The 26,394-nt window shown below is 44.9% G+C and overlaps 2 protein-coding genes across 2 annotated transcripts; both read right to left on the bottom strand.

The window, feature by feature from the left end:
• Positions 1 to 9,018: 9,018 nt before the first annotated feature.
• Positions 9,019 to 11,716, bottom strand: LOC102721358. The gene is made up of 5 exons (XM_015835898.2): positions 11,105 to 11,716; positions 10,935 to 11,022; positions 10,583 to 10,793; positions 10,391 to 10,483; positions 9,019 to 9,555 (listed from the first exon to the last, which is right to left on the bottom strand). Exons 1-4 carry the CDS (start codon positions 11,554 to 11,556, stop codon positions 10,452 to 10,454), a joined length of 783 nt encoding a protein of 260 aa, XP_015691384.2. The 5' UTR covers positions 11,557 to 11,716; the 3' UTR covers positions 9,019 to 9,555; positions 10,391 to 10,451.
• Positions 11,717 to 25,019: 13,303 nt separating this feature from the next.
• On the bottom strand, positions 25,020 to 25,358 carry LOC107303993 (protein phosphatase 2C 51-like). Its single transcript, XM_015835897.2, has one exon. It carries the CDS (start codon positions 25,356 to 25,358, stop codon positions 25,020 to 25,022), a length of 339 nt encoding a protein of 112 aa, XP_015691383.2.
• Positions 25,359 to 26,394: the final 1,036 nt, after the last annotated feature.

The raw sequence follows: 26,394 nt of genomic DNA, 5'->3' as shown, positions 1-26,394 counted from the left end.
CGGCGACTGGCGAGCGGCGGCAGCGCGACACACGTGGGCGCAAGAGACGGCGGCCAGACGTCGGCGACGCGGAGGCGACGACGACCACGGTGGCCGACGGGAGCGGCGGGCTTCGGCCTCGTCCGGCGACGGCACGCGACTCGGCGGCGGTGGCCGGAAAGGGGGAAGAAAGAGGGGAGGTGGGTGCGGAGGCTCACCGGCGGCGGCGAGGGTGCGGACGGGTCGGCGAGACCGAGGCGAAGGTGGCGACGCGGGCGGGTGCGGGAGATCGGCAACGGCGACGGAGATCGACGGGTGCCGGTGACGGGCGAGACGCGGCGGCGGAGAGGTTGGAGGAGCTGCGGCGGGCGCGAGACGTCCACCGGCGACGACGAGAGTGGCGGCCGGTCGGCGACAGCGGCGCGGAGGTGATGACGCGGCTAGGCGGCGACGAACGGCGGCTGGCGGCGAGATTGCGCGGCGGCGGCTAACGGCGGCAGCGAGGCGGCGACTCGAGCGACGACGGAAAGCGAGCGACGGCGCGCGGCGACTCGGGATTTATAGGGTGGCGGCGACCGGCTAGGGCGGGCGGAGGTTGGAGACCGAGTCGGCGACGACGCGGTCCCGGCGGCGGCAGTTGCGGCAGCGGCGGTTGCGGCGCGGCGGCGGACGGAGTCGGACTCGGCGCGGGCGCGGGCGCGGCGCGGCGAACGGTCACTGACAGGTGGGCCCCACCTGTCAGTGGCGCGAGAGGGGAGGGAGCGGCGATGGACTTCGCGATGCGACGAGCGGGCGAGCTGGCGACGGGCCGAGGCCGCGGCCCAGGCGGGGCGCGCGCGGCGGGCGGAGGGAGGCCGGCTCGGCTGGGCCGGCCGAGCGGGAAGACGGGCCGGCTCGGCTGGGCCGGCCCGGGAAGGAAAAGAAAAAGAAAAAGAAAAAGGAAAAAGAGAGAGGGAGGAAAATTGGACTTCGGCCCAATTTGAGAAGGAAGGGAAAAAGAAAGGAAAAAGGAGGGAAAAAGGAAAACCCCACTTTTGCCGAGTTTTAAATTAATTTGTTTGGCCGAATTTTATACTTCTGCAATTCGAATTTAAATCCTGTTAGTCGATTTGCGAGCCACGATTTAATTGAGTTAATTCCTTTTAGAGGGATTTTTCCTGAGTTAATTAAGCCAATTGTTATTTACGGATTTCTTTTTACGACTTAGGCTTAGGACGAAACTCCGGGTGTGACAGGTAACGACTATGCTAGAAATATCTCATTGCTCTACTAGGCATCCATGCTAGAAATATCTCCCAACGAGCTGAGCTCGAGCCTGATCCGAAGCTCGCGAGATTTCTCGAGCCGAGCTCGAGCTTATCCTTATATGTTATTTTTATTTTTATTTGATAAGATACTATATTAAGAATAAAATATTAATATTTAAATGATAAATTAATTTGTATTGGTATTATATATTGATTTTAAATCTTATTTACAATTTATTTAATATTGATTGACTTGAAATTATTGTTTTTTTAAAAATTATCATCAAAACCACTATACCATATACTCAAATCGAGCTTGAGCTAAGCCTGCCTAAGGGCTCGAAGTTTTAGTAGGCTCGATTCGAGCTCGGCTCGAGCTTGTGTCGAGCTCGAGCCTAGACAGGCAGGCTCGTTCGAGCTCGGCTTGTTGACAGCCCTAGTCCTCATGTTGTTGCTTAAAAAATAATTATTCTCATTTTTGTGTCCTATTACCGATCTTTTTACCCAACAAAATTCTTTTAAGAAGCTAGTACTAATATAGTCATCAGAGATAAATATATTGGTCAACTAATGGGATGAAATCTGGGATTGCCAATATGAAAATTTATGGAGGCATGCCGAAGATGGCGCAACGCCCAGGGTCATGAAGAATATAGAGCAAATCTATAAGACACATAAAGAATTTTGTCTACAACAATCATGGTCATGCTGCTCATTTCTTTATCTTATATCTATATGTCCTAGATACCAATCCATGAAAATTTCATGCTTCTCCTTTACTTTTGTTAAATGGTACTTGCGCCGCAACAAAATTTCTTATGCTACCAAAGTTATTGGTTTGTTGGCTTGCTTTGGAGGAAAAAAAGGTGTGGTATTAATAGTGGGGCTACAGTACAAAAAAATAAAAAGGAGTATCTAGAAGTGGCTACCAATAGTTTCTAAGCTTACTTAACAACACTAATTAACTAGTAGGTACATAGAGTGTTCATATAATAAATCTGCCGTAAAGTACCTTTTGTAACAGTGCCGTACTCTGCCATGGACCACAATATAGATGTCGCCATCGTCTGCAAGGTAATCAGAAGAGCCGCCAATAGCTTTGCTTGAGTAATCTATACGAATAATATATACTGTAGTTCTGTCGGGTTCAGACTTCAGACTGAAGCTGGGATTGTTAACAAACTAATTAGTCACGTCGTCGACATATTATATCAACTGTGCTTAGATATACCATGTGAATATGTTAGAAAGAATAGTGTGCCATGTGATGAGGGCCTATATACTTACTATTACTAGTTTGAAAGGAATGCTAATTGTGTCCCTATCACCAAAGAGGAATGACTGTACTCTATTCCTAATGCATATGCTTAATTAAACTAACCCCGGGTATTTGATAGAGAATTTAGAATTAGTGTCAATTCGCTAAGAAGTTGGGTGTCTTTATATACCTAGCGACACTCTGGAGAAAATATTATGAACTGCGTCTATTTAAAACTACCCCGATTTTAATAAGGTAATCGAACTTATAGATAAATTAAGTCGTAATATAATTAGAGTTTACTGTTGCAGATAGAAGTGGAGGGTGTATTAATGTTTTGAAAATACAGAACTTGTTTAATTACTTAATAGATTTTCATTTTTTTCTAAGTCAGGAATCGATTTGTTTAATTTCTAGCAAACACGGTTTCGGAAAACATGATGACTTTCTCTGTTCCAAGTAACGGGATGTTTTGACCTTTCCAATTTATAATATTTTTAAATTTATCCAAGTTTATGAAAAAATGAACAACATCTAGGACACCATATTAGTTATTAACAATAACATTGAATATGTTTCAATATTATATATTTTGTTTTGAAAATATCACTACACTTTTCTATAAACTTGCCTAAATTTAATATATATGTTTATTTTGTGTTCAAATATCACTACACTTTTCTATATCACTATGACATCTAAGGATTTTATTCAGTCAGCTTTGGCCTTTATTCATATGTCCACTACTCTCTCTTTTTTCATATGACGCCATTAACTTTTTGATTGACGTTTGACTGTATATCTTATTTAAAGTTTTTAAATATGCAAAATTATATATCATATAATAATTAATATATATTATTTTTAACTAAAACGAATAGTCAATGGTGATCTAACCGTTAATAACGTCATATTAAAAAATGGTGCAAGTAGTACATAATAGTGTTACCCTAAAGTTATTTAATTATATTTTTTTTATTTCGTTCATATGTCTTGGCTTATATTCATACATTGAAGTAATCCTTCGTCGCAGTAATAGTCTTCGAAGGTTATAAACATATATTTAAAAAGTGAATTAAACTATATGGATATATGCATTAGTCCTATCACTACATGTGCAACACAATTTTCCCTTTTCCCGTATTGCTATTGTTTATGGATTTTTCCAAAATGATAGATCTCATTTCAGATTTTTTCTTTTCATACTGCCATCTAATTATTCATTTTTGAATATTTTCTTGAAAGCACACTTGAAAAGGGGATTTTGTAAGCTATGATTGGTACGTTGCAACTAATGGAATGGACGATCGATTAATTACAAAATAGGGTCAAGATAGTGCATCATGCTGAGGGAAAAAAATTAAAAGATTTTCTTTGCATGTATGTATCACGATCTAGCATGCCAAAACTATTCTGTTTCTATGTAAATAAACAGAGCTTAAATATTTAGCATGATTACATGATTAATTAGTGTGGACGTATTATTAAGCCCAATAAATAACTAAAATATGCACAAACTAGGGTTTATTGTCCTAAAAATGAATCTCTCTCTCCCAATTTATTTTGAGGGAAGGAGAGAGAGAGAGCTTGCACCGGTCTTTGCAATACTATTCTGAACGAATCTCTTTCTAACGTCGTGTCCGCGCCGACCAATTTGGCAATCATTAGCAACCATCACCAAAATATAACACCCACGGCGCAATGTCCTCGCGTCTGGTCGTTGATTAAAAACACGTATAATAAAGTCACCACCTCAAGAAATTTAAAAAAAAACACATATAACAAAGCCAATAAAAAATTCTGTTGTTATCGGAGGAGTCAGTTAACAATATAAATCTGACCTGAAGAATAACATTAGGTGAACTGTCTAAGAGGATGCTAGGATCGACATATTCTTTGGTAGCTTGTGGTTGATGTGGTGGTTAACTGGTTTTCAGTACTAGCTAGCTAATTACTTAACAATTGTTAACAGCAGTCGCCGTTGTTAATTAGGTCCAGCCTCTTTTGTCCGTCCATTCAACCATCTTACTAGTGTTAATATGATATCAACTAACCATAGTACATTTGTTACATTCATTTTTATATGTCACCGCTCTCTCCCTTTTCATAAGGAGCACAATAAAGAAATTGTTGTAGAATCCTAGCGCTGTTCTGTAGTTAAGTATCAAACGAGATGTTGTTAGTGACGCGAGATTTGCTCCGGTTCAACAAAAAGTACCTCGAGGTACTGGTATCTCAAGATACCAAATCATTTCCTACCATTGGATCTAGCTGAGTAGAATGTGCAATGTTAGATCTAACGATCAGAAACGATTTAGTACCAGGAGGTACCGGTATCTTAAGGTATTTTTATTATTTTTTGTTTGACTGAAGCAAACCTCTAGTAACGAGGGTGCATGAATATATATATTAGAAGATGTGATAATAAGATAATGTGGGACGGATAATGATTTTTCTAATAACTAGAAGATTCTCAAGGATATATTTGGATGGAGCAGATGGGTCCAAGAAATGATCACCAAGTTGAGATCGGAATCTCGACTTTAGGCGCCTTCTTCCTGAACAAATCCACTCAACAACCCCAAATCAAACAACGCGAAGTGACGGCTGATGTTGATCCAAGCTTACCGACAAAAGCATATATATGCATGTTGTGTAGGCATAGTTTATTTAAAGGATACCAATTCACTGTGATATATAATGTTGATCGGCGTGTCAAAATATCAGTTTGAACTTTATTAGCACAGTCCCAAGCTATTCTCGCTTGGGCTGAATATAATTGTTAATATACAAATTATACACCCAGCAAAAAAAAACTGTAAGTTATAGAAACCCAAAGCTTTAAGGGAAAAATATTTGAAAATAAATTAGGCCAGAGGCCAGAACCTGGTCAGTCAAAGGAAATTTCATTTTTAGAAATAACAAGATTCTTTGCACTCACTACCGCAACAACTCACATCAGTAACGGGTTATCTCTAACGGCTCAAGCAAACCCACTACAGATTTGAAGTACTCCTTATATAAGCAATTAAAGATATTGAGATGTATAACGTTAAATTTTTTCTTCTCTCTCGTACGTCGGCAACGATATAAAAAAAACAAGATAGTATCCTACAGCTAATTTTCAACTTTCGGTAATGTCTTTACTCCAAAACTTCACTGTTGCAATGTCCCCCAGCTAATTTCGTAAAGTCGTGATGTCCTATAGCAGAATTTTCCAAAAGTTTTAGATCTCATCAATATTATAACATTAATTCATATGAGGCATTCCTCCATCCCATACTGTTCGAAAAATGCAAAAGTTCATTTTTCAGAATAGATATCAATATTATAATGTATATTTGGTGATGTAAACTATCTCAAATAAAAATATTAATAATTATAACATTGTAGAACTGCTTGAGTTCTACAACTGTCATATAAGGCATATTATTATCCGATATGATTTAAAAAATTTGAAATGTTGTTTTAACAATAGATCTCATCACTTAAAATGCATATCCAGTGATCTAAACGATCTCAAATAAAAATAATTTTCTACGTAAAGTTTTAGATATCATTAAGATCTACTTTGATATAATATATGTTGCCATCCGAGACCATTTACAAAATTTGAATTTTTAGTTACCAAGATCGGTCATAACTAAAACATGATAGAGGTAAACCTAACATGTGATGGGTCATACCATTACAGTCATTAATATAACCCGTTATAGGTCAAGTGACCTATGTTTACCTATGTCGAATGTGATGATCTGTCACAAGTAAGGTCATTCCTGTAACGGGTCAAGCTGCTCAGCCTCATCTACAGCGAATCTTTTAACAACCCGTCAAATGTGGGGCTGTTTGTGTGAGGAGTTAATGTGGCCCGTCATTAGTAACATGTCATAGTTGAGGGGATGTGTAGTAGTGGAACATGGTAATTCAATCTTTGTGTAATTCTTACCCTATGTTTTGAAAAGGATCTGAACTATTAATTTTTTTGTCTCTTTACTATTGAATGGCATTTCCTTGATTTTTTTCCCATCTCTCCACACAAATTTGGTTCCAATCTCTAAAGTCTAAAATTAGCAGCTCTAGCTGCGAGGTGTACACCATGATATAATAGCTCGCCAACCAACAGTACCCAAGTATGGGCACATGCAATGCAACTCGATCGAACGATCCTCCACTTTTCCTCACACCAACTGCATATGCTTGGACGCCGATTCATCTCTACTCCTGCCTGCGTCACGAAAAGCAGAATATATATAAACTTAACCCTACCTTGCATGCAAAGTAGCTATCGATCGAAACCCCATTAGTGGCGCCTCAGAATGGTACGGTCTCACCTAATAGCCTTGGAAAACTAGCTACAAAACTAGTACTTGGCCGGTGGCACTTACGCTGCACTTTATTGACCTAGAATGCCTGTTTGTTTATTTGCTTCTTTGTTTTAACCAAATCGATGTTAGTTCTATGTAGCTATAGCTATACACATACACATATCATGTCTCTACACGCATAAGCTAAACATGCATATAGTTACCATGGTTTTCTCTCATCCTTAAAGAGGTATATACCTAATTATACTTGAGATATACCTGTGTATATATAATCGGTGGTACCAAAACTAATCTATACCTAATTATTATTACATGCTTGCCTCTTAATGCCTCACATGCGAAGATCAATTTTTTTTAAAAAAAATACATATCTACACATAACTTTTTCATGCAAAGTTGAATGAAGGTGAACTTTTATATATATCAAAATTCTATGTCTTGATGAGGTCTAAAAGTTTCTAGGTGATAATTCTTTCATTTGAGATTATTTAGGGACCCAAATATTCATTATGAAATCTTGACTTATTTCTAAAAAATCACATATTTATGTTTTAACAGACCTCTCATGTGGATGGTTCTATATGAATGTTAGTTCGACTATATCCATATATCTGAACTATGTGTATCAACCATCGACCCAGGAATGGTTGGGATACACCACAAGAAAATTGATACAGCATGCTTACCTTTATTACATCAACAATATTTAAAATTATTATGAAGCCTCATAAGTGTATGTCAATATTACCATAAAATCTCATAAGGGCTGACAAATAAAAGAAAACATGTACAGACTAGCAGGCCTACCTAGGACTTATACATTCTCCAAATCTTCCTAAAGTTGTGCAAGACTGGGTACCACATACACTACTCAGCAAACCATGCCTATAGATGGATTATAATGAATATTGGAGCAAGGATTAGTAAAATAGGGTTTATTTTTTGCATTTTTGCATACATCTAGGGTTACACAGCTTCAACAAATGTTGTAGTGGTGCGCCCATGGAGCTTCTTTGTCAGCATTCAATACTGCTTGGGGTGTGGTTAGGGATGACGAACAAAGGGAATTATGACAAAATAACATAAGTGGGTGAAGGGACTTGACTCGGTGCAAAGGGAAAGAAGAGGAGGACCAGAACTCCATTTATAGAAGCTTAGAGAGAGAGAGAGAAGAGGAAGCTCAAACAACACCTCAATGGAGGTAAGAAATGATTGATTCATAGAGAATTAGTGCACAATTCCACAATTCAAGGGATTATTGGGGACATGACGAGAGGGTGGTGGGCATTAATTGCCCCAAATAAATTTAAAAATGAAGATGCTGAGAGGTGTCAATTGGGAAGCGATGAATATAGGAGGAAGATGTCCCCGATAGGTGGGGCCACCTGTCGATGGCAACGGGACAATGCAAGTTGTGGATACAACCTCATGGACCGGCTGGGGTGCTGAGACTACAGGAATGCAACAGGACCTGCCTCAAGGCAGTACTCGTCACTTGAGTGCTTTTATATCTTGTATTGGTGATTTATTAAAATCATTTCGAATATCCTGTACCACTTCATTTATGTTGTTACATATATACTAACATACCAACATACTGAGACTTTTACGCCATTGATAACTCTAGTTTAAACCAAATGTTTATTATCATGTCAATTACTATATGGTTTGTCATTTTATGTGGTTTTTTAGAAACTGTTTTGATTATTTAAAGGTTTATAAGGATAAACTTTTTGTCACACTACAGGGACTCTAGGCTTCTGTGACAATTACATTATGACGATAACAGTTTGTTTTCTGTCACTGCCTGCCTGCAGTGACGAAATAGCTGTCATCACAGAAGGTGGGTCACTAACATCTTCTGTGACCACCAGAGGACATCGTCATTGATAAAGTGACGATAGTTCTCCCGTCATTGATGAATGACGAGATAAATTCGTCATAACAAATTGAACCAAATAATGTCACGTGTATGATACATGTGGTGTTGTAGATGACAAGACGGGTGATAAGGCAAATGACGTGGCAATTCACATTTGGCCCATATAGCATGGGCTTTTTTATTTATAATTACAATCAGGTCAAATGGCCCAAATATTATTTTTTGGCCTAGCTACAAATTTGCTTTTACTTTTTTTTCGTTATAGCCCAACAGTACAATTCTAGACCATATTATGGGCCAGGCCAATTAAAAAGCAATCACAGAATATAAACAAAAACCATTTGCATAATTATATTATAATCACATTCGAGCCATAATTAATTTTTCAGCACATACAAAAGCAAGTTTCAGAATACAGTATCCAACATGTTTCCATACAAAAGCATAAAGCATGAATAAAAATAATCCATCCACCATCCAATTACACAAGTCCTAGCCGACTACAAAGTTACTACAAGTAGTTCCAAGTTACTGCACAAAAAAATTTCACCTAGCAACCACTACTAAGTTTTGGCGTGCATCTTGCCTACAGTCGGCACAAAATTTCCACAAAGCAGCCACTGCAATTCTGGCTTGCATCCTGCCAGCAACCAGCAACTAGTGCCAAAAAATATTGGGTTCCAGCAACCAACGCAAAAAAATTTCTAGCCACCAAAAGCGCCAACCTGCAATTAACCAGTAGCTTGCACCAAGTTCTAGCAGCTACATACACCACCAAGTTCCATAGTACCAAAAGCGATCACAACCTCGAAAGTTAACTACACAGACACCAGCCATCAAATTCCAAGCCTAGCCACCTCATTCCTGCCATCAAAAAGTGCATATTTTCAGTTGCTGGTGAATAAATAGTCCATTTTGTTTGGACTTGGAGGCAAACAATTCAACAAATAGTGTTTAGAGAGTAAGTAAATTGAGTAATAGCAATATTCTCATATGGCTCTTTTCCAGCAAGTCCAAACTAATGGCTCTTCCCCAGCTAATAATCTAGAAAAGATAGAGTATCTAGATCAATCAATCAAATGGCTCTTTTCTAGTCACAACTGAACAATATCTAATTTCACAGTAACAACAACTTTAAACAACCCAGCAAGTAAATTAAAGTGGGCAGAGTAATAGGCAGTTTTGATACACACACCATGAACAAAAAAATTGAGTCAACCCAAACAAGCATAAGCATGATGAGCAATCAAACTAAACAAGCATAAGCATGATGAGCAATCAAACTAAATTGATACAAATTTATGGATAAAACATGAACATATTTTTACATGTTTAAAGCGTGAGATAATCTGCTACTCTCCCTCTATGTTTTGTTGTAGCAGGGGTTAGAGCTTTGGTCACCTCTTGCTATCACTGTTTTGCACTATAGAGGTATGCCACCACAAGAATGGCATATTGCCATACCTCTACAATGGAAAACAAGGGCAGCAAAAACTGAATAGAGGGCCAACCCCTGCTGCTGTAGAAAAATATGTAGGGAGGGTTGTGGGTAATCTCACATGAAGAGAGAGCCTACTAAAGCTTTAAATCATATAGCATTATGTAGAGCCACTATCAATATATATATATATATATCTGAACACCTTCATCAAGAAACACAAAAACTACATCCAACTAGATGACATCATTTTTTTCTTACCACAACATAGGCATGTGCAATGTAAGACCGAGATCCGGTACGCTGCTGAAACTGAACTTTTTCACGATTCAGTTGGTTTTTGGCACATTTGTCCTGCACATGACACAATTACATAGCATAAGTAATAGAATCAGAGTTGTACTGCAACTGAATTAGAGTTGTACTGCAACTGAATTATTTCTTTCAACTGACCATAAAAGTCTATATCTTCTCCATTATGGGAGCCCTCAACCATGACACCACTATTTTGTGTTTTTCTACTTCTCTCACGGTCCAAGGTGTGATAGCGAACACCATTAACAAGACATCCTGAAAATAAATGAACTCTAAGATGTGGTTCACTTGCCAATGCATATAGGTCTTCATCGATTTCTTCTCCATGCACAAATTTTCTGCTTGCGAGCTGCAACAATATATTCAGAGAAAAGAAATTCAGAGAATAAGGTGACAACCGAAACTGATTGCAAACAGTCATGCATCCTGCTAATTCCAGAGTATTGTGCAGGATATACCAATAAATTCAACTAGGAGCTAAATGACTTACATGTTTCTTAAACCATCCTGCAAATTCTTTAGCAAGAGCTCTATCAACATCAACAATGCCAGCACTCTCTAACTCTGTCCTGCATATCCTGCAAGTATTACAAACTGTCATGTGGGGCGCAAAAAAATACAGCATAGGGAATAAAATTGGTTGCTCCAACAAAGACATACTCTATAAATGGCTCAACCTCCGGAGTATTGTTGAGGATATACCAAAGCATCTTATCATAATCCTTCTCATTGTACGTCATCCTCGGTGCCCCGAGAAGAATGACTCCATGCTGGAAAAGAGATAAACCACCTTCTCTCAAAACTACACGCTCTCTATTCCTGCCCTCACGATTGTGTCGTGTGTCAACATCATCAAAATACCTAGAGCAAGCATTCAAGCATTCGTTTGCGACATATGCCTCTGCAATGGACCCCTCGGGTCTTGCCATGTTCCTCACAAAACGCTTCAAGGTAAGCAACCTACGCTCAACTGGGTACATCCATCCATACTGAACCGGACCCCTAAGGATTGTGTCATCGATTAAATGAATAGCCCAGTGTACCATGACATCAAAAAAAGGTGGAAAAATTTTCTCAAGCTTGCATAATATTATTGGGATTTCACCTCTCATTTTGTTCAAGACATCTACCTTCAATGTCTTAGCACATATTTGCTGGAAAAAGTTACCTAATTCAGCAATTGCTTCATAAATTTCCTTATCCAGGACTCCTCGTAGGCTTACAGGCAATATTCTCTGTAGAAGGATATGACAATCATGAGTTTTCAGTGCCTGTACTTTGCATTCATCAGCAGAAATACACCTTGATAGGTTGGAGGCATATCCATCTGGGAATTTCACATTCTTTAAAAAAGCACAAAAAGCAAGCTTCTGGGTTTTAGTCATTGTATATGGAGCGTGTGGGAGTGTGTATGAATTCCCGTCAGGCTTCAAGTGTAAATTTTTTCTTACACCCATATCTTCCAAATCAAGCATTGCATTAATCGAGTCCTTTGACTTCCCTGCAATGTCGAGAAATGTTCCGAGAAGGGCCTCACATATATTTTTCTCGATATGCATTACATCGAGATTGTGACGTAACTTCAAATTTGACCAATATGGCAAATCCCACAAACTCGCCCTTCGCTTCCAGCATTGGCCTTCTTCTTCTCTCTTTCTCTTTATGTTATCAGGATGGTTCCCAGGTTTCACATGTCACACCCTGTCACGCCCGGAGTTTTATCTCAAGCCTAAATTTGTAAAAGAAATCCGTAAATAATAATTGGCTTAATTAAATCAAGAAAAATCTCTCTAAAGAAAGTAATTTAATTAAATCGAGGTTCCAAATCGAATAACAGGATTTAAACTCAAATTACAGAGTATAAAATTTGGCCAAACAAATTAATTTAAAATTCGGCAAAAGTGGGGTTTTCCCTTTTTCCTTCTTTTTCCTTTCTTTTTCCCTCCCTTCTCAAATTGGGCCGAAGTCCAATTTTCCTCCTCTCTCTTTTTCTTTTTCCTTTTTTTCTTTTTCCTCTCTTTCTTCCCGGGCCGGCCCAGCCGAGCCGGCCCACCTCTCCCTCCAGGCCGGCCTAGCCGACCGGCCGCCTCCTCTCCCGCACGCGCTTCCTTCCCCCTCGCCTGGGCCGGCAGCCGCCTCGGCCCAGCTCGCCCGCGCCCGCGCGAAGTCCGCGCCGCCTCCCCGTGTTGGCCGAGTCCGCGCCGTCGCCGAGTCCGCCTCCGCCGCCGCAACCGCCGCGCCCACAACGGCCTCGCCTCCGTGCCCGCGTGTGCGACTCGGTCTCCACCGGCCGTCCCGCCCTAGCCGGCGCCTCTCCCCCTTTAAAACCCCTCGCACAAGCACCTTCGCCGCCTTTTCCCCTCTCCACCCGAGCCGCCGCCGCGCCCGAACCACTGCTGTCGTCGGCCGATCTCGCCGCCGAACGCCGCAAGCTGCTGCTCGACCGTGTCACCACCTCCACCTCGCCCTCGCCGACGCGCCACCGTCTCCGTCACCGCCGGTGAGCACTTCTCCTCCTCCCTCTCCCGTTCCCTCCACCGCCGCCGCCGTGCCCTCGCCGCGTCGTCGTCGCTGGGCGCCGCGAGTCGCCGGTTGTCGCCGTCGAGTCATCACCCGCCACGTTGCCGCCATTCGCCGCACCGCCGCGCTCGCCGCGCCGTCGCCGGGCGTGACGCGTCGTCTCCCGCTCGTCACCGCCCCTCGCTGCCGCTCTCGGTGCCTGTCGCCGCCCTGTCGCCGTCGTCCGTGCCGCCCGCCGGCATGCGCCGCTTGTTGCGCCGGTCGCCGCTCGGTCGCCGTGCCGCCGCTGCCGCCGCCCGTCAACACCTCCCGTGCGCCGTCGCCGCTCGGTCGCCGTGCGCCTCTGCTCGTCGCCTTGCGCCGGTCACCGCCGTCGACGTCATTGCCCTCCAGTCGCCGGCCGACGCCGTCACCGTCATTGCCCTCGCGCTGTCAGTCCTCGCCGTCGCCTTGCGCCGCCGCTGTCGCCGCCCGCCGGTTGCCGCCGTCGGCCGAGCACCCCTCCCCGCTCCCCTGCTCTCCTCTCTGACCGACAGGCCCCACCCGTTGGCCTCACCCTCTCTCCCTCGCCCCGTGGGCCCTGCCCTGTCAGCCCCTCCTTCCCCTCCTGTCTCACTGCCAAGTGGGGCCCAGCTATCGGCGCCAGCTTCTCCTCCGCTGACGTCATGCCTCTAATTAATTGCGCAATAAATCAATAAGGTTTTCTGTTTAGTTTAAAAACACAGATAAACTCCTAAAATTCATAAGTAATTCATCTAGTCTCCGTTTAGGTCCATTCAAGTTTCATTAAATCCAGAAAAATGCCGAGAGTCCATTAAAAGTAGTTTCTTTCTCTGTTTCAGTAGTTTTATAGCCTGTTTTGTTTGTTTTGCCTTGTTTGTCGTAGGTTTTTCCCCCGTCGCAGCGCCGTCTGTTCCCGAAGTCGTCGTTGAAGTTCCTCGTGGGTCTAAGCAAGGCAAGTGGCACCCTTGGTGTAAAGGAGGGGGTGAAACCTGAAGTGCGGTGCGATTGTCTAAAGAGGTTTAGGTGAAATGTCTTGTCATGGTTTCCGTACTGAGGTATCGTGGTGATACGTTGGGGCATGGTAACATGCTTGGGAGCTATGTCGTGTGGGTAAAGTTGTACACCTCTGCAGAGTAAAACTATTCGAATAGCCGTGCCCGCGGTTAATGGGCGAACTGACAGATTCACTGGGATTAGTTGAACCCCTTTAATAATTTTATTAATCTTGGAATTGGTTTGAATCTGTTGCAGGGTGGTGTAACGTTGGACAGTGGTTTGGGCCTGTTGCAACGTGGTGTAACGTTGAACAGTGGATGTTTATTTTTAAATATTTACTTTACTTTTATTTCAGTCTATTTTATTTACTATTTTGCTAGATTACTGCAGCTTTGTGCAATTTAACCTTAGCCTATCCGTGTATCCTGTTGCATTCATTATTCTTCTCTCTTGGGTGTTACTTGTTGAGTACGGTGGTTTGTACTCAGCCTTGCTTAATTTTTCCCCCACCAGAGCATGTGTCAGAGTTCCAGTCAGAAGGTTGTTCCCAAGGTTGAAGTGAGGTTCAGTCCGCCGTCGAGAATGCCTGTGGTGTGGAGCTGTCTTCGCCAGCTGAAGCTGAAGATTAGATGGTTTAGTTTGTTTTCCTTTTCCGCTGCATTTCGATAGATAATTGTTTTTATTTGTTTTTAAGTCGTGGAACTGTGTATTAATTTGTCATAGTGTGTACTCGGGTTGATGCCTGGACCGAGATTAATGCATGCTATTGTTCAGAAATTTGGTGTAAATTTCTGGGCGTGACACACCCTCGCCAATTTCTCATTCAACTCATCCATAGTAAATTCCTTAGGTTGCTCACGTTCTTCGGTCTGTCCATCGAAATTTTTTTTCTCTAAACATGGCCCCGTGGGAGAAAACGTCGATGGCCAATATCACAAATTTTGTTCCTTAATCTTCTAGAGCAAGGATTTTTGTCACAGCGAACACAGGCATAGTAACCTCCAGTGACTCTTCCTGAAAGTGTGCTCAGTGCTGGATAGTCATGAATGCATGATATAACTGCAGCATGAAGGTCAAATGATTTCTTACTCAGAGCATCATAGGTAGGAACACCTTTCCAAAGATCTAACAATTCATCAATCAGGGGTTGCAAGAAGAGATTCATATCCTTTCCTGGGCATGTCGGACCAGGAATGAGTAGGCCCATCATGAAGTTGGATTGCTCCATACATTCCCATGGAGGAAAATTATAAGGAACAAGGAATACTGGCCACATGCTGTCTGAGGCGCTCATCTTCCCAAATGGATTAAACCCATCAGTAGCGAGGCCAAGTCGGACATTCCTTAAATCTTTTGCAAACCAGTCATATTTTCTATCAAAAATCCTTCCATGCCTCGCCATCAGCTGGATGGCTAAGCTCATTGTGCACTGGTTTTCTCTTCAACTTATGCCATTGTGCCTGCTCTGAAAGTTTTTTGGATGCAAACATCCTCTGCAACCATGGAACCACAGGAAAATGCCTCAAAACCTTGTTTGGAATCTGCTTTCTTGTATCTTCATTCTTCCATCTCGAAGCACCCCATACTGGGCAATTATCCATTTTAGCCAACTCCTTTCTGAACAAAACACAGTTATTCGGACAAACATGTATTGAATCGTATCCAAGTCCCAATGCACGAATAACTTTCTTTGCTTCAGCATAAGATGTAGGAATAGAACATTTTGGAAATTGTACACTTAACAACATCAAAAAAGCATTGAACGCGACATTGTTGATTCTATAAAATGACTTGATGTGTAGCAACTTAACCACAAAAGAAAATCTGGTATAGGGACCATGTCACGCCTAGAAATTTACACCAAATTTCTGAATAATAGCATGCATTAATCTCGGTCCAGGAATCAGCCCGAGTACACACTATGACAAATCAATACACAGTTCCACGACTTAAAAACAAATAAAAACAATTATATATCGAAATGCAGCGGAAAAGAAAAACAAGACTAAAACTCAACTAATCTTTAGCTTCAGCTGGCGATATGGCTCCACACCACAGGCATTCTTGACGGCGGACTAAACCACACTTCAACCTTGGAAACAACCTTCTGACTGGAACTCTAGCACTTGCTCTGGTGGGGGAAAAATTAAGCAAGACTAAGTACAATCCACCGTACTCAACAAGTAACACCCAAGAGAGTAGAATAATGAATGCAATAGGATACAAGGATAGGCTAAGGTTAAATTGCATAAAAGCTGCAGTAATTTAGCAAAACAGTAAATAAAATATACTGAAATAAAAGTAAAGTAAACATTTAAAAATAAACATCCACTGTCCAACGTTACACCATGTTGCAATAGGCCCAAACCGCTGTCGAACATTATACCATGTAGCGACAGGATCACCCTCTGCCCAACGTTAAACCACGTTGCAACAGACCCAAACCACTGCCAACGTTACACCACGTTGCGCAGGGTCAAACCAGTTCCAAGATTAATCAAATTATAAAAGGTTCAACTAATCCAGTGAATCCGTCAGTTCACCCAATAACCGCGGGCACGGCTATTCGAATAGTTTTACTATACAGAGGTGTATAACTTTATCCACAAGACATGGCTCCCAAGCATGTTACCATGCCCCAACGTATCACCACGATACCTCAGTACGAAAACCATGACAAGACATTTCACCTAAACCTCTTTAGACAATCGCACCGCACTTCAGGTTTCACCCTCTCCTTTACACCAAGTCGGGCAGTCCCCTCTTATGCCTTGGTGAATCTGGAAGCAGCAGAGGCTTTCGTTATACCACGATTGCCCGTCCATACTCCATCACGCTCACCCTTGCCTTGGTACGTCGAATAGAGACAGGCTAGATTACGAGTCTCACCGTTGCCCATTCTGGCTTGTGGTTAGTACGTGTAAGACTTCTAGGGTTTCCCAAGAACCGGTCCATAATTGCCATGGGCACGACTCTCAAAACCATGCACCCGCAGCCCACCATAAGCAATATTTTAGTTGTATTAATCCACTTCGGGAAATTAACCATGATCACAACCATTAAGGTTTATCAAGTCCAACAAATAATTAAATAATAATTGGTGAGCTAGTTGAACAAAGCATGGTTAAGCATTGCCTAATCCTAATTCTAGTCAAATTAACCCTGGGATGACAATAATACTGAGGGGACATCAACGGGTAGAAAGGTAAATGCCCAATAGGTAAATAAATTAATAGATTTGCATAAAACAATGCATGTTTGAATGTAAAAGCGGGGAATTTTATAATCTTGGGATCAATATGATCAAAGGAGGGTGCCACTTGCCTTGCTTAGACCCACGAGGAACTTCGGCGACGACTTCGGGAACGAACAGCGCTGCGACGGGGTCAAAACCTACGACAAACAAGGCAAAACAAGAAAAACAGGCTATAAAACTACTAAAACAGAGAAAGAAACTATTTTTAATGGATTCTTGGTATTTTCTTGATTTAATGAAACTTGAATGGACCTAAACGGAGACTAGATGAATTACTTATGAATTTTAGAAGATTAACTGTGTTTTTAAACTAAACAGAAAACCTTATTGATTTAATGCGCAATTATTGGAGGCGATGATGTCAGCACATGAGAGAGAGGGGGTGCACTGATAAGTGGGGCCTACTGGGCAGTGAGACAAGTGAGAGGAGAGAGTGGGCTGACAGAGGGCCCACTCGGCAGTCATAGAGAGAGGAGATGAGAGGGGATGACACGTGGGCCCACTGTCCAGAGGTGAGGGTGAGGGGCTGACAACCTGGCCCCACGGTCCGGTGAGAGGTGGTCACCGGCGGGTGGGCCCCACCGGTCATAGGGAGGAAACAGGGGAGGGGACAGGGTGAGCTCGGCTTGGCCGAGGCAGAGGAAGGGGGCAGCCGAGTGACGTCAGACGGTGGCCGGGGAGTGGCGACGACGAGCTCCGGCGAGCGGCGGCGGTCGTCGACCGACGGCGAAGGGGAGCGGCGCAAGACGAAGGGCGGTGGTGTAAGGCGACGGCGGTGGACGACGGCGACCGGCAACGACGACGGCCACCGGCGGCGACGACGGCCAGGGAAGGGCAGCGACGAAGCGCGACGGCACGAGTGCAAGAGGAGCGGCGGCCAGGGAAGGGCAGCGCGAACGTGACAGCGTCGGCGCGCTAGCAGCTGCGGCAACCGAGCGACGGCGACAACCGTTGGCTCGACGGTGCGGCACGTGCAATTGGGAGGCGGCGCGAGGCGGATGATTTGGCGGTGCAGCGCATGCGCGGGGAGGCAGAGGAGGATGAAGAGAGGGGGAAGCTGGGGCAACAGCAGCCGGGGAGTGGCGGCGGTGTCGGCGTGACATTGTGCGGTGCGGCGGCAACGCCGAGCGGTGACCGGCGACGGAACGACGACGACACACTCGTGCTCGCGGCAGCAACTGGGATGGAGAAGAAAAAGGAGGAGCAAGGGAAAGGAGAGCGGGAGCTCACCGGGGATGGCATGACGGTGACGACGACGCAAAGCAGCGGCGACCCGAGGGCGGCACGACGGGCACGGCGATGATGATGCGAGATCGATGGGGGCGTCATACGAAGGAGATCGAGCGGCGGGCAGTGTCCGGCCGGCGGGAGAGATGCCCGATGGAGGCGGCGGCGCTTGCAGAAAGAGGTGGCGGCGGCGCACAAGGAGAGGGGGTTTATAGGGGTGCGGCACCGGCTAGGGCGGGGAGGTGGTTAGCGGCGCTGGAGAAAGAGGAGGGGTGGTTGCATCGTGCGACGGATTCGGCGGTGGCCGGTGCGAGAAAAATGGCGTCGGCCGTTGCGGGCGAGGGAGTTGGAGTCAGCGGCGGCTTCGCTGCGGGAAATCCGGAGAGGGCGGCGGGGGAACCCGGCGTGCACACGGGCGCGGGCGAAGCGAGGCGCAGTGGCTTGGCAAGGTGGCGCGGGCGAAGCGAGGCGCAGCGGCTTCGCAAGGCGGCACAGGCGACGGCTGGCGACAGGGAGGCACGCACGGCCACAGCGACGCGACAGGGTCTGGCGATGGATTCGGCGGCGGGATCGGGATCGGGTGGCGACGGCATCAGCCGAAGGGGAAGAAAAAGGAGGGAGAGGGGAATGGGATGCTCACCGGCGGCGCGAAGGGCGGCAGCGAGTCGGCGTCGAATTGGAATGGGTGATGATGCGGCCCCACGACGGCGACCGGCGGTGAGGCGCGAGCTTGACCGGCAGCAGCGAGGCAATGGGCACGTCCGACGTGATGAGCGACGGGCATTGGCGCGGCAGCGGCGCGAAGCGGCTACTGGCGACGGCGGCTCGCGCAGCAACGAGGCTGCAGCCACGTCGCGGGCGCAATCCGCGCGGCGAGCACGGCGGTGCGGGTGTGGGGCGGCTACGCGGCTCGGACGCGGCGAGGCGCGCGGCGCGAGCGCGGCTCGGCGACAAGGTGGAGACGAGCACGACGCGACGGCGCGACGGAGACGCAGCGCACGCGCGGGTGCGGCTAGGCGATCGGGGCGTGGGAGCGAGGGCACGGCGCAGCTAGCGGCGCGTGACGTGGTGGCGATAGCCACGGCGAGGCGGCACAACGAGACGGATGTGGGGAGGACGCGAAGGGCAGCGGTCGAGCGGCACACGGCCATGGCGGCGGCGAGATCGACGCGCGGCGTGGCTAGCGCGCGTGCGAGCGGACGGACAGAGGAGGGAGACGCCTCCGACAGGTGGGCCCCACCTGTCGGCCGCCGGGAGAGGGGGAGGTGAACCGGACTCCGGGGCGCCAATGGGCTACGGCCTCTGGGCCTACCCAGCGGGAGGGAAGGGAGGAGAGGAGGGAGAGGAGGCCGGAAGGGAGGAGAGGAGGGAGATGGGCCAGGAGGAGCTAGGCTGGCAGGCTGGTGGGGAGGGAAGGACAGGAGGAGGAGATGGGCCGAGGGAGGTGATGGAGACTTCGAGCGCGGGTTGGGTCACGGCTCGGGAAATCGCGAACAGAACATGTACTCGCAAAACAGAACTAAAACATGCGTGAATATAGATTCGCACGACGAATTAGATCCGAAACGCGAAACCGTGCACTGTTAGCGAAACAACGACGGGAATTAGACGACCCGTTAAATCAAGATTTAACGACTCGCTAAACTGAAAACTAAACGACTTTAACGTAAAATCAATCTACACGTACGAAATTGAATTCCGCACCGTAGATCAATCTCACGTTAGCTATTAGATTGGAAAACCTAAGCAATCTCACGTTAGCTATTAGATTGATTTGCATGACTAAGACATATGCGAACCTGAGATTTGGTGGAGAGATCAGTGACGGATTGCTGCTGTTCTTCGCTGTTCTGCTAGGAAACCTAAACAATTAAACGGTAGATGAATTTAGATTGATTCGCAAGAATAAAATATATGCGAACCTGAGATTTGGTGGAGAAATTGGCGACGGACTGCTGCTGCGAACAGGGACAGGACAGCAGCAGCACAGAGGAGACAGCCGGCGGCTTGCTGGTCAGGAGGCGGTGCCTACGAAGCAGAGCGACGATGTGGGCAGCACGGCTAAAAAACAGGGAAAAGGTGGGGAGTTGGGGGTCTATTTATAGGAGAGAACTAGAAATAAATCTAGTTATCTATCTCCTATAAAAGGGGAATAGATAAGGTTTCAAAGGGATAAAAATTGGACTCCCAATAGATTAGGAATTTGTTTTGAGAGAGATGTAGATCAGCTCACGGCTGGAAGGAGGAGTTGGGGTGCGGCACTGCAGAGAGAGATAGGGGAGGCGTGCGACCAAGGGCAAGGGGGAGATCGCACAAGCAGCGGGAGAGGGAAGAAAAGTGGGTTCGGCCAGGGGAAAAAAAGAAAAGAGAAAAAGAAAAGGGAAAAGAAAGAGGGAAAAAAGAAAAGAAAAAGGAAGAAGGGAAAAAAAGGAAATTGTCTCCAATTTCGCCGGTTTTTATTAAGTTTATTAGAGCAAATTTTATTGACTGCAATTCAAATATAAGTCCTGTTAATAATTTAAAATGCTTTCGGAACATTTTAGAATATCCGAAAAGCTTCCAATTAATTAAATTAATTTACATTGGATTTCTCCTGAACTTTAATTAACAAGTAATTTTTAATGCATTATTTAATTGAGTTTTAGCTAGGGTAAAACTCAGGGCGTGACAGACCATTAGGATGTAGTTGTTGTTTTATCTCTTCTAATATGGTTGCAAACTTGTATTTTGTTGCTGCTTCATGGTCTTCGGCTGTGTATAGCTCATGTACCATCTCATGGATTCGATCATCATCTGGGTCATCTTCAGGCTGATTCATCTCAGTTTCAACATTGCACCCAATGTCACCAGTTTCAACACTGCAGCCAATTATATCATCTAATGCTTCTCCATGATGTATCCAATTAGTGTACGTGCTAGTCATCCCATAAATATATAAGTGAGTCTCGACTTCTCTTTTATGTTGATGTAACCGATTCAAACACTTACGACATGGACATAATATCTCCTGACTGTCATCCAAATTAGTAGAAACAAAGTTCATGAACTCAGTGACCCCATCTAGATGTGCTTTGCTAAATAGCCTAGTATTCACCCAACTTCTGTCCATCTGCGACACACTGAAATAAGGCACTAATCAAGGAAGCAAGAAATGGCCATTCACCATAACAGACTGCTATCCCTTCTAGCTTTCAATCATTGACCATGACTCACTAAAGAACATAGCAAATGACTAAGAAAAATAATTTACACCCCAAATCCCAATAATTAACTCGTATATCATATATAACACAAAATTGCATTGTAAATCATCAAATTTCCAACATATAAAAATTGGCAACATATGAAACATTAAAGGATTGTTGGTGAGATTAGCCTCACCTTGGCTTTCACTCTGATTTTTATTTTAAGTTGTCTTCTTTCAACCAGCTCTTTTCAAAAAATAACCCTTAAGATCAATGACACGTCTTTTCTTCCTCTTTATTTTGAGATCTGAAAATATAACGATGGATCATACTCCTATGCAAAAAATCAAGACATTAACAATCCACAAAATTCCATAATTGATAGTTCATACTTGTATTGCAGAAATAAAACAATTAAGAGTTGACATTGTTGAACTCAGGGGCATATCATGATTGTAAAAAAGCATCATCTAATTTTTCATCTATATTCTACAAACTATCTATCAATTTTGCAACGCTGGAAATGGCAATCAGATACAGTCAAATACTCAAATAAAATCAAAATGCAACCCAGTACTTGCCTGGTCGCCAGTTATTAGTCGCCGCCGCCCTTAGCTACCGCGGCCTGCCCCGCAGCCGTGCGCTCGCCATGCCTAGGCCGGCTGGCCCTGCAACCACGTGCCGCGCTGTGCCGTCGGTGGCTCGGACCTCCTGCTCCGTCAGTCGCCGCTGCGCCGTAGGCCCGCAGCCGCCCGCCCAAACATGCCTCAATGCTGCTGGCCGTTCAGGCCTATAGCCAAGCGCCTCCCGCGGCCTGCCCCCTTGGCGGCAGCTCGGACCTCCGGCTATAGCGGTCGGCGCAGTTCCCCTTCTGGCTCCCGCGTGGTTGCTGGCCGTAGCATCGAGCGCGCGACGCGCTGGATCTCGCCTAGTGGGTGGCGGCTGAAAGCACCGCCATGGGGTAGCGTAGACCAACGAGCAGTGAGAGGAGGGCTAGCAGCTGGCAGAGACCACGGGCTACGGAGGGCGGCGCTCCGGCGCCTCAAGCGGGGAGCTAGCCTCGGCGCTGCTTTGCTGCTGGCGGCTATGGTGTGTTGTGCGGCCACAGGCAGAGGTGACGCAAATCTGCATTTCCTTTTTTCTCTGCATCCATACACAATTGTATAAAAAGCATTATAACATACCTCTAATCATTAAAAAAGCTTTTCTCCATTGGTTATCAAAGTCGACGTAGGACTGCAGAGTGAGGTTGTGGGTATCGAATCCAGAGCTCGCCTCATTTTGATGTTTTTCCCCAGTTTTTTCCTATATAATCTCGGTGCAGCACAGTAAGGCCCATGTAATGCAGGCCCAAACCAATTTATAGTCATTTTAGTTTTTTCTAAAGTTTTTTTATTCCATCATAAAATGAAACGCTATATTTCTGATTTTTTTATTCAATCCTAAAATGAATCTAGAGATGGCTTCAATCCTAACATGAGAGACTAGAATTGATGTAGACAAGAAGAGTCCCCTAGGACAAAGGATTTGTGGTCTAGTAGCAACGTAGTATTATAAGATTTTTGTGTTTTAAAAAAATTAATAGTTCTATATCTTATATCTTATGACGATCCACTATTGTAATCGTGATATTCACAAAGCTCATGTAGAATATACTGTGATGATGATTATGATAGAGACATAATTTGATCATAAATAGTTATCATCCTATGAACAGTCGTCATAAACCGCCTATGTTTATGACAGACATGTGTTCTGTCATCAGATAATCGTCACAGAAGCCCAGATTTGTTGTAGTGTCGTAACACCACATTGTTTACCAATGATTCTATCCATCCCCATCATTTTTTTTTGCACAACACAACATTGTAAGGAGGTTGCATTAATAAGACCCTTAGAAGACAATGCTCGAGAGTTATACTAAATTGTTGTAGTGTGTACTTAGATTGATCCTAAACCAAGATTTAATGCATACTATTGTTCAGAAATCGCTATAAATTTTTGGACATGATATTATCGTTGAATATTGACATTATTGGTGTGAAAGGTGGATGAAGTTTTATCAATCATGTCAGCATCAGTTATTTTTTTGGCAACATAGCCTAAGACATGTGACAGTGCAGCAAGGGACTGAGTTTATACTACTACACTGACTTGTAATCTTGGAAGTGTAAGTGAAGCATCTAACGCTTTGCTTTTGGACTTTTTTTAGGTACCATTATGTAACTATGAGCTGTCCGTTACTTTTGATCCAACGGGTCTAATTTATTTTATAGTACACTGATAGTAGTTTAGTAGAAATTTTATAGGCGTAAGATTAAAACTAAAATATATAACATTATAATAAATTTATGTATAATATTTCATATTGAAATAGATAAATTGTTAAATATATTTTATCAAAATTTCAAATAAAAATTTAACATACTTATGAAAATATATGGTCAGATTTAAATTTTACACTCCTGCCCTTCCTACCGAACCGTAACAAAGCCCTTTAATTTGATGGCCATAGCGATCCTTCAGTGAGTCCCAAGGACCTTGGGATCTTCCTCAGTCATGTATTCCTCCTTGAGAGTAGCATTTAGGTGGTCTGTTAGGAAGTGTTGTGCCTGATTTTTCTCAGCTTGAGTGGGTAAATCATCGACACTCCACAGGCTGACGTCTGTACACTAGAACCCTTAATGCATTTTAGGAGGTCCTTAGAACTAAGCATGATTTTAGCATCCACGGTCTAGGTCAAGTAATTCTTGCCACTGAGTGCGAGTGCAGTAAACAATCTCTTAGAAATATCAGACGTTTGCCTACACATTAACCATGCAAAAATAAATTTACTACGGGTAAAAGCATGGTAACTATGCAAATAGTAAATAAATGGTCTTCTATGCTCAAGGTTTTCTAGTATTTATTAACGTAAAAAGGTAATATTTTGAATTACTAATCCATTACATAATACATCAAAAGCACAACATTGCAAAAAAAAAAAAGCATAAATATGATGCTGGCAAATCTCTTCTTTAATCCTTAAAAACTATGGATGTACGTCGGCTCAAAGAGGAATAAGTTCACCGAAGGTCCCTTAAATTAACCTCGAGTCTGTCTGAGTTCTCTTAATCTCGAAACTAGAAATATGTATACTTAAACTCACATAAACCGTTCAAAACTAGTCCATCGGTAGTATTAAGTTAGTTTTTGTCCGGTTTACTGATGACGTGGCGTACGGTAGATCTCACGTGTCAGTTATTTATTCTTTTATCTTTCCTTCTCTTCTTCCATTTCTTTTCTCTCCCACGCCACCGCTTGGCTACGCCGTCCACCAGCCTCGCTCGGTCGCTGCCCAAAGTCGTCGTCTTGCTGCCTCGGCCGGGCGCGCGGATGATGATGCGAGTCAGGCGGCCCTGGTCTTGAGCCGCCTCAGCTTCACGACGACGACGTTGATGTTGTCCATGCTGCCGCGTGAGATAGAGAGCTCAGCGTCAGCGAGCAGCGCTGCCGCGTCGGTCGCCGAGCTGCCAGAGACGGAGTCCAAGAACATGGCCGTCGTGCGGCCGTTAAAGCAGTTCCCGGCGATCTTGCTCACCACCTCGTTGGACACCTTGTCCCACAGCCCGTCGCTTGCCAGGATCAGGAACTCGTCCTTGTTCGTCCTCTCTACCATGCACCTCACCTCGGGCTCTGCACTCACGAACGGGTTCATGTAGTAGTCGCTTGATATGAAAATTGCCATGACACATGCACTTGTGTGTTAAAATTCCAATGCTATAGTTTAAAGCAGCTGCAGCTGCCGCCACCACTAGCCCGCCCGCCGTGACCCCCGCCTAGATGCGCCGTCCCGCTGCGGCGCTGCCTCAGTCACCATATGCCGCCCCCCCAACCTGGTCGTCCCCTCAGTCGCCGTCAACCCCGCTTGGCTCCGTCGCGCCCGTGCCTTCCACCGCCCCGAGACCGGCCGTTGCCGCCCTCGCCCGGCTATGCTGTCCAGTTGCCTCAGCCGCACTTGCTTGGAGGACTCACAAGCACCTGCTGCAGATCAAGTCGAGCGGCCACGGTAGCGTCTTCTGGGAGACCACCATGGAGTCGCACCTCCATGACTACCGCGCCGTCGACGGCGTCAACATCGCCCACGTTGGCCGCACCGCCATCTCGTCCACTTCGGTGACAGCAGCGACGACAACACCAGGACACGTATGGAGGAGGTGTGGAACATGGATACAGACTTCAACATCTGGGGCCTCTCCATGGACTGCTTCCTGTCGCCCAGCGACCTCAAGGAGAGCAAGGAGGCTCAGGACGTGACCGCCATCGTCAAGCCCACGCGACCACCGCCGGTATGGATACCGGCGTGGCCATCCGCATCGGGCCATCGCAGGCCACCGACTGCCGCAACTACACGCGCCGCGAGCTACCCGCCCGGGAGAGGAGAGAGGAAGAAGAGAGAGAATAGGAAGGGAGAGAATAAAGAGAAAAGAAGGAAAGAGGGAAAAAAAAAGGAAAAATGCTAACATTTGACTTACATGTGGGTCCCATATTTTTTTTTATTTTCTCTTGCTGATTAAGATGCCACCTCAGTGAAACCATCAAAACATACTGCCCTAGGATCTAATCTATACCTATACGGTTTTGAATACTTTGAGAGGTTAAGATCTCTGATACCGTGGTTTAGGGATATCTCGTATAAAGAACTTTTTCCGCTCAAAGACGAGGTGGCCTGCTAGCGAGGCCCAGCTTGGCCTGGGGCGCGACGTAGGCCCACGGAGGCACAT

Source organism: Oryza brachyantha, chromosome 4, assembly GCF_000231095.2.
Source record: "Oryza brachyantha chromosome 4, ObraRS2, whole genome shotgun sequence".
Lineage (NCBI taxonomy): Eukaryota > Viridiplantae > Streptophyta > Magnoliopsida > Poales > Poaceae > Oryza > Oryza brachyantha.
Note: the sequence above shows the minus strand (reverse complement) of the source record. Positions and strands in the feature narration are given on the sequence as shown.